The 13,338-nt window shown below is 43.3% G+C and overlaps 1 protein-coding gene across 1 annotated transcript in view; it reads right to left on the reverse strand.

The window, feature by feature from the left end:
• Nucleotides 1–13,338, reverse strand: part of TXNRD2 (thioredoxin reductase 2) — a 136,465-nt gene that overhangs the window by 27,020 nt on the left and 96,107 nt on the right. The window contains exon 12 of the mRNA XM_075832459.1: nucleotides 278–414. Within this exon, the coding sequence (XP_075688574.1) occupies nucleotides 278–414 (137 nt within the window). The remainder of the gene's footprint in view (nucleotides 1–277; nucleotides 415–13,338) is intronic.

Here is a 13,338-nt window from a genome sequence, read left to right on the forward strand (position 1 = left end):
GTAGCGGCTTCCGTTGCAGATCCGGCCGAGATTACCGTAGACAATACCGCAGCAAGCTGCACTATTGTTTCCAGCAAAACCACTAACACCTCCAAAAAGCCGACGGAACCCATTAAAGTCGATGTATTCCATCGGCCGCCGGTGGTATCTGTTGTGCAACGGAACCGTCGCTTCCGGTTTTCCCTTGTTCTACTCCTCTGATGGAGCAGAACAACACAAAACCCCAACGCAGGTGTGAACATAGCCTAAAAGAGACAAACCACTGGTCATACAATACCTCTGTGATGTCACCAATAGCAAATATGTTGGGGACTGATGTGGATTCGGAGTCATCAACAATGATTTTCCCAGTCTCTGGTTTAACAATAACACCGACCTTGTCTAAATTCAGAGACTTTGTTTCAGGGGCACGACCTAGAGAACAGAAATATAAGTCACTAGGTTTCTACCAAAACATAACACACCAAGTAATAATAAAATAAAAAAAATTCGGTGAACATTCAGGCATTGGAGGCCTTGGTCTCAAAAGGGTTAAGGAGTATAATGAATGATGGAGCTACTAGAACATTGAATAAAAATGAATTGAGGTAAAGCGTGGGGCAAAATCTCTACAGTCTTTGATGATGGATTTTACAAATGTTTTACATAAATAGATACACAATATAATAACGATACTTTCTGGACAATGCTTGCCAATATTGTCCAAGCATGCAAAGCATTGTATGGATGAATCTTGTTAAGGAAAACGGTAAGAGAACGGTGCTTCTGTGCTGTGTAATGAAGGAGGTAAAGTATTTATAGTGGATTAATTCAATAATCAAGGAAGGGCCTGTTTATTTGCCAACTACAATGGTCTATGGTATCCTGCCAAATATGGGTGGTGGAAACCCCAGATATATGCCCAGAGGATATTGAATGAAGAAAAACAAGGTAATCTGGTTGGCGAAACCATTAAAAAGCATCATTGTTTCAGTTTTTTCCCTTGAGCATTCACCTCCCTACCAAAATGAGAAGTATGTACGTCTTCACCTGAATGCTTACATACTCCGGATCTTCAGTCAAACACAAGGCATAAAAAAAGGAATAGTTACTTGGCAGAAATACAGGTCTTTTGATGTTCAGGCCAGGCGAATTTGGAGCAAACAAGTGGAAAAACATGGCATGTCAAAGCTGACCAAAATACATCAATAACAAAAATGATTCAATAATTTCCTACATCTGTTAGGAATGCAGGGACCCTCACACCTTCCTCCTTCCCACTGAACATAACAATGCCACCTCTGCATGCCTAGCTTTAGACTTCTGCATATACATTTCAACTGCTGAAACCAACACTTCCTCTGGGAGCTCTGACTCAAGTTGTCGGCACTTGATTATCTGTCTGTCTTTCCTCCTGTCATCCCCTAGGGATGGAGATCTGCTGTTCCCTCTCTGGCCGTTGTTCTCCAGGCTGATGCTATCAAGCAGCAAAAATAATAAACCTCCAGGACCTTATCTTGGCTCGGATGTGAAACAACTTCCTACCGTTGTAGCTCTTTGTGTATTGAGAGTTTAGGTCTGGATGTTCTGCAAATGGATAGTTAATGGGGTTTCCCTGCTTTCCTCTCTTCCTGCTTGCATGTAGCCAAAAGCTAGCTTAGCACGCAAAGGCAGGGATGAAATCCATTCCGGGCAAAACCACCAAGCCCAGTTTGCTCTGACAAAAACAACAGCTGAGGTTATCAATGCCACAACACTTCGGGTTTTCCGATTTACTGTCTCCACCTGTGAGCGGTCTGCTTTAATCACAAAAAAGCCACATGAAACATATTCTTAAACACTTCTCTCGCCTTCTTAGCCCATTATTCTGGACATATCAAAGTGCAATTAAAACATTACACTACTGCTAGACTTAACCTGGCAGCCAGCCATTCTGGCTCATGTTCCTCAACTAGGATTACATTTGGCAATCAGATTTTGTATCAGATTTGTTAACATTTGGTAAATGAGACCCCAAAGCCGTTAGTCAAGTTGTTAAGGTTTTAAAATGCTCTAACATTTTCACATGCAACCTTAATCCCCTGACTCCTGAGTCTGCCGGTTTTTCCACCTCCTGTAAATCAATTTTTCCCCAAGATCTAGAGGTCCAGTAAATTCGCGGAGCTGACGCCAGAAAACCACTTGGCTGTTTCAGACAAGTTTAATATATAGTTTTCTTTTTTTCCCCCTAAACCCCTTCAGTGCTGCGGGGTGTGGAAGAGGTTTCTACTCATTTCAAAAATCACAATCCAAAGATAGAAATATGGAATCAATATTCAAGTCCCAGCAAGAAGTTTAAAATCACATAAAAAGAAAGTTCACACAGATGCTTTAAATCAGTAGACCATTTATAACTTTAGGGATGTACCATAAACAGCAGAATCCTGAATAAATATAAATGAATTGCTTCTTCAGCATTGTCTGGAAGGATAACAAATTAAATTTAAAGTTCAGGGTTATAAATAGATGTGTAGCAGAGTAATTAAATGCCAGTAAATTGTTTTCCATTGCATTATATAAACGCGAATACGACACTTCGTTCTCCTACAAGTAATATTTATGGCAGATCGATATGATCTGTCCAAAATGTCTGACTAGTGGGGGCCAACTAATGGAATGTGCGGTCATTCTCTATTGAAGTCTATGGGAGATAATAAAACATTAGAGGTAGCAGTCAGACATTTATGGCATATCCTAACAAATTGCAATAAAGAAAAAAATGCAAAGTATGGCATAAGTTAGCATATGTTTGATCACATGAGCCTATCGCAAGCGATCCTGCTGCCAGGAATCCACAATTACTAATGAACACTGAATAATATAATTAAGAACAGACATTATTTTGGCATTAACCCCTTCACGACTGCCATACGGCTATATACGTTCTAACTGTCAACGCCCCGCGCAGTTAGCACGTGTATAAACGTTGACAGCCTGGAACGGGTTTGAGTGCAGTGCAGCTTCAGAGTCGTCCGGGGCTTTAGGAGCCCCGGAATACACGCCCCACTGTAGATCGTGCCACCCACAAACCCCTGTAGGCAGCGCAAAATCCTCTGTAGACAGAGCAACCTAAGCTCCCTCCAGCATCGGAATCCCCGGCCAGCGCTCTGGTCAGGGATTCCCCTCCTAGAAGGAGCCACCACCGTCTCTCCATCCCCGCTGTAGATAGTGCCACCCCACTGCAGATAGTGCCACCTGAACTGACTCTAGGAGCGGAATCCGTGGTGTCATATCGCACTGGCCGGGGATTCCACTTCTAGAGAGCCGCTGACCTCACTGTCCATTTTAAATTGAAGACCTAAGGATAGGTCTTCAATTTAAAATTCCAGAAAACACCTCTAAACAAAAATATGATAATTAAAAGAACATGCATTCCAAACAAACTTGGGGAGATCTGGAGACCATCTCGTTTGGCCAGGTCTGCAGCAGAACGACGCAGAGGGGGGCTATCTGCAACGGGAACATTGCTAAATACAGGGGGGATGTTGCTATCTACAGGAGGGTGGCACAATTTACAGGGGGGGTGCTATATACAGGGGGTGTGGCACTATCTACATGGGTACTGTGGCATTATATTGGCACTATCTACAGGGGACACTGTGGTGCTATCTACATGGGCACTGTGTGTGGCACTATGTGGGCATTATCTACAGGGAGAACTGTGGCACTATGGCACTATTTACAGTAGGCACTATGTGGGCACTGGCACTATCTATGTGGGCAATGTGGCACTATCTACAGTGCTATTGCGTCACTATCTACATGGGCACTGTGCTGATTTCAGGGGGTTGGGACAAAAAACCCTAACAAATAAAATTCATCCATTTTTTTTTTTTTTTTTAACGCCCATGAGAAACGGATGGCAAATTCCGGTTAAAAACTGCCAGAAAGCCGGGAAATGGATTACTATTTTGATACACAAAACAGCAATATAAAACTGACAGTTGATTCATTGTTGACTGCCATCTTTTTCACGGTCTTGTGTATATAGCCCTCTTCACCCTCCCCTCACAGCGATCCAGAGTGACGGAGAGAAGACTAATTGTTACAGAGCTCTACAGTGTGTGTTTATATATATATATAAATATATATATATATATATATATATATATATATATATATATATATATATATATTATATTATATTATATAGATAGATATATAAAAATGTACAAAAAAACGTTATGTAAAATTTTTCGTGATTTGTCTGGTCATAATTAAAATTAAAGACACGCAATTATACTAATCCAAAAAATGAAAGCCTTGTAAGTCTTGTAAAAAAAAAAAACAAGGTAAAAATAGTTGTGATATTCAAGGTGGTTGCAAAGATATTATTGTTTAACCCCTTCCCGCGCCTGGACGTACTATTAGGTCATGGTAGCTGCATCGTTCGCGCTCCATGACCTAATAGTACGTCTCGGGAGTAACGGCCGTCCTCCCGACACATACAGGAGCTGTGACAGCTGCTGTCTCGTCACAACTCCTACAGCGGAGACCGATTGCTGTGTCCCCGCTGATTAACCCCTTTCAATAGAGATCGTGGCTTTTTAGGGGTTAAGCTGCCATCGCCGGCCTGCTACACGATAGCGGCCGGCGATGGTGACTATGGCAACCGGACACCAAACAATGGCGTCCGGCTATGCCATCGACGGAAGCCAAGTGGGTCCTGACAAAGTCAGGACCCACTATGCTTGCTGTCAGTGAGTAGCTGACAGTTCTAATACACTGCACTACACATGTAGTGCAGTGTATTAGAATTGCGATAAGGGCCTCCTGCCCTCAAATCCCCTAGTGGGACAAAGTAATAAAGTTAAAAAAAAGTTAAAAAAAAGATGTGTAAAAATAAGAAAATAAATGTTTAAAAAGTATTAAAAGTAAAAATCCCCCTTTTTACCTTATCAGTCCTTTATTATTAATAAAAATATATAAACAAACAAATAAACTAAACATAATTGGTATCGCCGCGTCCGTAACGGCCTGAACTACAAAATTATTTAGTTATTTATCCCGCACGGTGAACGCCGTAAAAGAAATTAATAATAAACCGTACCACAATCACAAGTTTGGTCACTTCACCTCCCAAAAAATGGAATAAAAAGAGATCAAAAAGTCGCATGTACCTAAAAATGGTAATGATCGAAACTACAGTTCGTTACGCAAAAAATAAGTCCTCGCACGGCTTTAGTGATGGAAAAATAAAAAAGTTCTGGCTCTTAGAATAAGGTAACACAAAAAGTGAATGATTTTTTACAAAACGTATTTTATTGTGCAAACGCCATAAGACATAAAAAAAAACTATAAACATCTGATATCGCCGTAATCGTATCGCCCCGCAGAATAAAGTGAATATGTCATTTATAGTGCACGGTGAATGCTGTTTTTTAGTCACCACGCCACGTAAAAATAGAATAAAAACTGATCAAAAAGCCGCATGCACCCCAAGAAAACTACAATGAATTCCTCAAGGGGTCTAGTTTCCAAAATGGGGTCACTTTTGGGGGGTTTCCACTGTTTTGGCACCACAAATCCTCTTCAAACCAGACATTGTGCCTAATAAAAAAGAGGCCTCAAAATCCACTAGGTGCGCCTTTGCAGGTAAGTAGCTACATCGACTTACCTGCAAACGCCAATGCTGCTGCAGAATCAAATGTAGCCTCTGGTGCCGATGTGTCCTCGCTCGTCCGACACGATGCAGGACCTGGGGCAGGAAGTGAGTGACGTCACAGCGTGATCTCTCGAGAACACGCTGTGTGTCTGCACTGCCAGAAGCTGGGCGTTGTGTAGAGAAGTGGATGATACTTCTATACCCAACGCCCAGCTAGTAAAAGAAGTAAAAACGCCCCGATGTAACGAACACAATACACGCCCAGTTGTACTTTTACTTTAAACACGCCCAGTTGTACTTTAGAAAGCCTCATTTACATAAATATAAAAATGGTCATAACTTGGCCAAAAATGCTCGTTTTTAAAAAAAACAAACGTTACTCTTATCTCCATTGCAGCGCCGATCTGCTGCAATAGGAGATAGGGGTTGCAAAATCTGGTGACAGAGCCTCTTTAAGGGTGTAGTTTTTAAAACGGGGTCACTTCTTGCGGGTTTCAACTGTACTGGTACCTCAGGGGCTTCTGCATACATGACTTCGCACCAGAAAATCCCCAGTAGGCCAAATGGTGGTCCTTTCCTTCTGAGCCCTCCCATGGGCCCAAATCGCAGTTTATCACCACAAATGGGGTATTGCCGCACTCAGGACAAATTGGGCAACAAAATGGAGTATTTTATTTCTTGTGAAAATAAGAATTTTTGAGCTAAAACGACATATAATTGGAAAAAATATATTTTTTTTTTAATTCCCAGCCCAATTCAAATAAGTTCTGTGAAGAAACTATGGGGTCTAAATGGTCACATTACCCATAAATGAATTCCTTGAGGGGTGTAGTTTCCAAAATGGGGTCACTTCTGGTGGGTTTCCATTGCTGTGATACCTCTGGGGCTCTGCAAATGCGACATGGCACCCGAAAACCAAACCAGCAAAATTTGCACTCCAAAGAACACACAGCGCTCCTTCCCTTCTGAGGCCTCCCATGGGCCCAAACGGCAGTTTATCGCCACAAATGGGGTATTGCTGCACTCAGGAGAAATTGGGCAACAAAATGGGGTATTTTGTTCCCTGTGAAAATAAGAAATTTTGATAAAAAATGACATCTTATTGGAAAAAATGACATTTTTTTCATTTCACAGCCCAATTCAAATAGGTGCTGTGAAAAAACTGTGTGGTCAAAATTGTAACAACAACCATATTTGAATTCCTTGAGGGGTGTAGTTTCCGAAATGGGGTCACTTATGGTGGGTTTCCATTACTATGATACCTCTGGGGCTCTGCAAATGGGACATGGCACCCGAAAACCAATCCAGCTAATCTGGACTCCAACAAACACATAGCGCTCCTTTCCTTCTGAGCCCTCCCATGGGCCCAAACGGCAGTTTATCACCACAAATGCGGTATTGCCGCACTAAGGACAAATTGGGCAACAAAATGTGGTATTTTGTTCCTTGTGAAAATAAGAAATTTTGATCACAAATGACATTTTACTGGAAAAAATTTCATTTTTTTAATTTCACAGCCCAATTCAAATAGGTGCTGTGAAAAAACTGTGCGTTCAAAATGGTAACAACAACCATAAATGAATTCCTTGAGGGGTGTAGTTTCCAAAATGGGGTCACTATTGGGTGATTCCTACTGTTTTGGCACCTCAACACCTTTTCAAACCTGGCATGCTTCCTAAAATATATTCTAATAAAAAAGAGGCCTCAAAATGCTCTAGGTGCTTCCTTGCTTCTAGGGCTTGTGTTTTATTCCACGAGCGCAGTAGAGCCACATGTGGGACATTTCTAAAAACTGCAGAATCTGGACAATACATATTTAGTAGTGTTTCTCTGGTAAAACCTTCTGAAAATTGAATAAAATTGAAATTCAGCAAGAAAAATGAAATTTGCAAATTTCACTTCCACTTTGCTTTAATTCCTGTGAAATGCCTGAAGGGTTAAAAAAAACTTTCTAAATGCTGTTTTGAATACTTTGAGGGGTCTAGTTTTCAAAATGGGGTGTTTTATGGGGGTTTCTAATACATAGGCCCCTCAAAACCACTTCGGAACTGAACAGGTACCTTAAAAAAAGGCTTTTGAAATTTTCTTAAAAATATGGGAAATTGCTGTTTATGTTCTAAGCCTTGTAACGTCCAAGAAAAATAAAAGAATGTTCAAAAAACGATGCCAATCTAAAGTAGACATATGGGAAATGTGAACTAGTAACTATTTTGGGTGGTATAACCATCTGTTTTACAAGCAGATGCATTTAAATTCTGAAAATTGCTATTTTTTTCAAAATTTTCTCTAAATTTTGCAATTTTTCACCAATAAACACTGAATATATCGACCAAATTTTACCACGAACATGAAGCCCAATGTGTCACGAGAAAACAATCTCAGAATCGCTTGGATAGGTTTAAGCATTCCGACGTTATTACCACATAAAGTGAAATATGTCAGATTTGAAAAATGGGCTCTGAGCCGTAAGGCCAAAACTAGGCTGCGTCCTTAAGGGGTTAAAGAAGTGCATATCAAAAATGGAAAATTTGACCTGGACACAGGGGCATCAAAGGGTTAAAAAGGTTTTCCCTGAATTCATATGGATAGCCTACCTGAACAAAAGGGCAGCGGCCCTCACTGCGGTACCTAAGACAGTGACGCATGTAGATGTACGGCTTTGTCTGGACTGCAACTTAGCCCCACAGCCTCTTCATTCTGTTGATTGGTGTGGGATCCACCGATCAACTACTGAATGCCTATCCTAAGGATAGGTCTTCAATTTAAAATTCCAGACAACACCTCTAAACAAAAATATGATAATTAAAAGAACATGCATTCCAAACAAACTTGGGGAGATCTGGAGACCATCTAGTTTGGCCATGTCTGCAGCAGAACGACGCAGGCGACATGATGACATCATGGCCCCGTCTGCATCACTGGCAAAGCACCAAACGGTGCTTTACCAGTGATGTTTTCTCATAGAATCGATTTAGTGATTCTGTGAATAAACAGAATCATGAGGCTCCCACATGGCAAATTAATCGAATGAATTTGATTATCACCCAGCCCTATTTTGAAGCCTTACAATTCGGGGGACTGAGTTCCAGTAAGTCAACAACTGGGCCTGAGGCCTTTACACAAATGTGACAAATACCAGGGCAGGGGGATTGTAAGCAGAAGAAATAGTAGATTCTGACTAAGAAACCCTAAGGCCTCATGCACACGACCGTAGCCATGTGCACGGCCGTGATTTCCAGGGTTGGCTGGCCACGGAGTGACAGCCGCGAGCTTCCCGCAAATCGCGGGCTGTGCACATGGCCGCGGCCATTATTTTCAATGACCAGTTTCTGCGGTCCGGGGCCATGCACGGACCGTGAAAACCACGGTCGTGTGCATGGCCCCATAGGAATGAATGGGGCCGCAATTCTCCCTTGGATTTTCGGGGGAATTGCGCCCGCAAAAGCACGTTTGTGTGCTTGGGGCCTAACACAGGGCTTGTGTCAGTGGCTTAAATGATGGATTCTCCTGTGGTAAATGCATAATTTGTGCACAATTTTCAAGTTTTCCAGAAAGAGCTTAGGGTACCCGTGACACTGCAGTCAGCTTCTTATTAATCAAGTAATAGTTCATCCGGGACCAAATTTCAGAACGGCGAAGAATAGGTTGTTTCCATGAACTAGCAATGGTTTGTTTCACAGCCAAAAAAAGGAAACAAATAAGCTTTTGCTTGGCACAGGGGTCTCATTCAACATCTTTATTGAGGAGAGCCTTCCACGGACATTTATTTAAGCTGTAACCCACGCTGATCACAGCATGAGTTGGCTGTAATAAACAGCCGGGCTCTCACTGCAACAGCCGGGATCGGAGATAGCTGAGATACTGGCCATTTAACCCCTTAGATGCTGCAGTCTTTTTTTTTTTTTAGAAATAAAGAGTTAATATATTGACCAAAATTAAGTTATAAAGAATTTAAAGTATAATGTGTGAGGAAAAATAATTTCAATCACAAGCATTTTAAAGTTATTACCACACGAAGTGACACGTCAGATTTGAAAAATGGGGCTGTGTCCTGAAATCCGAAATAGGCCATGCCTTTAAGAGGCTAAAGAGTATTTCCCAATTGGGATATTAATCTAAGGTCTCAGAGGGCAGGGGTCCATAGTAAGGCAGGGAGTGTGGATGGAGTACACTCTGGTGATCCGAGTGTAAGCCATAAATGTGTTTCAATGGTATTTGGCTAGTGGGGCAATCTGATGTGCATGGTAATACTTAGTGATGCCTGGGACTCCCAGTCCTCTGTTAAGCTTGTGCCTATTAAGAGTAGGTCTGTTAATTCTAGGGATGAACCCTTTCCAAATAAATTTTATGATCAGTCGCTGGACCGTTCGTAGATGGTAGCCAGGGACACACTCTGGAAGCACCAGAAAATAATATAGCAGCTTGGGGAGGAACGTCATTTTAAATCCTCTTTTTAAGGTTTTCCATAATGTACTGTGGTATTGCTTCTGTTTCAGGCAAAAACAAGGGACACACCTAACCACAAGGAGGAGACACCCCAGGCAGAATGTCAAGGGAACATCGTCATATGGCCGATGTGGTGGAAATTCCTCCGCCTGCTATTTGTAATCCTTATAATTTTCAGGAAGACCTATCAGGGGCTTGGAGCAGGAGGCGGAGGGCACTGCAACAAGAGGTTTAACAGAGTGTAGACATTTCTGGAAACATGCAGGACCCCCACGCAGAATATCTGTAGAAACCAGTCAATTGCAGGTTATTGTAGATGTAACCACGGCAGACCCAGAAGCAGAGGACTAACCGAGCCTATGGATGAAGAAAAAATATATTTCTTCCTAATGAAGTGCACTCACACGCGTCAAAGGAACTAGGACAAACTAAATGGCACATGGTAACACGGAAGAAATGTAGAGTGCTTTTGGCACAGTTTGCAGCAGCTTGTAGAGTTTGCAGTGGAATGTTGTAAAGTTTGACTTTTACCAAGCCTGAATATCAGAACAATTGCAGACAAAATGTTCTACGCCAGCACAGTAGAAAGACATTTTTCTGGCAGCGATAAAGTTTCTCAGACTCAGAAAGCTTAAAGAGGCTCTGTCACCAGATTTTGCAACCCCTATCTGCTATTGCAGCAGATAGGCGCTGCAATGTAGATTACAGTAACGTTTTTATTTTTAAAAAACGAGCATTTTTGGCCAAATTATGCCCATTTTTGTATTTATGCAAATGAGGCTTGCAGAAGTACAACTGGGCGTGTTGAAAAGTAAAAGTACAACTGGGCGTGTATTATGTGCGTACATCGGGGCGTGTTTACTACTTTTACTAGCTGGGCGTTCTGATGAGAAGTATCATCCACTTCTCTTCACAACGCCCAGCTTCTGGCAGAGCAGATCTGTGACGTCACTCACAGGTCCTGCATCGTGTCGGCACCAGAGGCTACAGTTGATTCTGCAGCAGCATCAGCGTTTGCAGGTAAGTAGCTACATCGATTTACCTGCAAACGCCGATGCTGCTGCAGAATCATCTGTAGCCTCTGGTGCCAGCTCGTCTGACACGATCCAGGACCTGTGAGTGACGTCACAGCGTGATCTCTCGAGAACACGCTGTGTCTGCACTGCCAGAAGCTGGGCCTTCTGAAGAGAAGTGGATGATACTTCTCGTCAGAAAGCCCAGCTAGTAAAAGTAGTAAACACGCCCCGATGTACGCACATAATACACGCCCAGTTGTACTTTTACTTTTCAACACGCCCAGTTGTACTTTTGCAAGCCTCATTTGCATAAATACAAAAATGGCCATAACTTGGCCAAAAATGTTCGTTTTTTAAAAATAAAAACGTTACTGTAATCTACATTGCAGCGCCTATCTGCTGCAATAGCAGATAGAAGCTGCAAAATCTGGTGACAGAGCCTCTTTAATACATTTAACTTGCATGGATTCTTCAGAGGGTGCAGGTGTAGCAGATTGCAGGGGTTTATGAAATATATAGTAGGAGTCAATGGAGGAACTTGCCTAGTATGTTCCAATTCTTGGAGTCTTTCTCAAAAGCAATTATCAATTTTGGTTGCTAATGAGATAAGTCGTCCAGGATAGATGCTAAATTATGACCCAGAAGTTTGTCTTTAATTAGACTGGACAGGCTTTTTCAGAAGGTTGCTATGAGGGCCTCTTTATTCCAGGCCAACTGAGATGCCAGAGTCCGAAACTGTATTTCGGACCCGCTGTGCTACTCCACCGGTTTGGCTTGGGACCACATCTTAGGGAGTTATCTAAGAAGCCTCCCCGGTCTTCACCCCTTAACCCCCCCTACGGGCACATGGACTTCGCTGCAGGGGGGCCACGCAGTTGCTACGTCTTGAAGTGGTACGGTGAGTGTAGTGGCTGGCCCAGTGGACCAGGTACACGCACTGGCAGATGGTACTTCACGGACGGATGAAGACCAGAGAGTCTGTGACAAGTTTGAGGCTGGTCACAGACTGTTAGGGATCTGCCAGGTACTACGTCTAGGTATACTCCTGGGATTAATCAATCCACACCTGAGGCCAGACCTGTTCGACTGACACCATCTCCCACCAACCAGGGTGGCAGGCTCAGGAGTGGGAGAGCCTATCGCGGCCTGGTCAGTTGGAGTTAGCTCCGCCCCCTGTCCTTTATTACCTGCCGTGTTCTCTTCCTCAGTGCTTGTAATTCTAGGGTGCTGATGTCCTCCATTGGCCCCCTGAGGCCGTCCAGGCCTTTGAGGCCCTCAAGAAGTGCTTTATCTCGGCCCCCATGCTGATTCAGCCCAACCAAGAGGAGCCATTTATTGTGGAGGTTGACGCATCCGAGGTGGGAGTGGGGGCCGTCTTGTCCCAGGGTACCAGCTCCCTCACCCATCTCCGCCCCTGTGCTTACTTCTCTAGGAAGTTTTCGCCCACGGAGAGTAACTATGATATTGGCAACCGCGAACTTCTAGCCATTAAATGGGCTTTTGAAGAGTGGCGGCACTTCCTGGAGGGGGCCAGACACCAGGTAACGGTCCTTACGGATCACAAAAATCTGGTTTTCCTAGAATCGGCCCGGAGGCTTAATCCTAGACAAGCTCGGTGGGCACTATTCTTTACCAGATTTAATTTCTTGGTTACCTATAGGGCTGGGTCCAAGAATATTAAGGCTGATGCTCTGTCACGTAGTTTCATGGCCAATCCTCCTTCCGAGAAGGATCCTGCTTGTATTTTACCCCCTTGTATAATCGTTTCTGCCACGGATTCTGATTTAGCTTCTGATATCGCGGCTGATCAGGGTGCAGCTCCCGGGAACGTCCCTGGGGACAAACTGTTTGTTCCCCTGCAATACCGGCTAAGGGTACTCAGGGAAAACCATGACTCCGCTCTATCTGGTCATCCTGACATCTTGGGCACCAAACACCTCATTACCAAAAACTATTGGTGGCCTGGGTTGCCTAAAGACGTTAGGGCTTACGTCGCCGCTTGTGAGGTTTGCGCTAGGTCCAAAACACCTAGGTCCCGACCTGCGGGCCTACTACGTTCCTTGCCCATTCCCCAGAGACCTTGGACCCATATCTCCATGGATTTTATCACCGATTTGCCTCCATCTCAGGGCAAGTCGGTGGTGTGGGTGGTAGTAGACCGCTTCAGCAAGATGTGCCACTTCGTGCCCCTTAAGAAGCTACCTAACGCCAAGACGTTAGCTTCTTTGTTTGTAAAACACATCCTGCGTCTCC

The sequence above is a fragment of the Rhinoderma darwinii genome, chromosome 1, assembly GCF_050947455.1.
Source record: "Rhinoderma darwinii isolate aRhiDar2 chromosome 1, aRhiDar2.hap1, whole genome shotgun sequence".
NCBI lineage: Eukaryota > Metazoa > Chordata > Amphibia > Anura > Rhinodermatidae > Rhinoderma > Rhinoderma darwinii.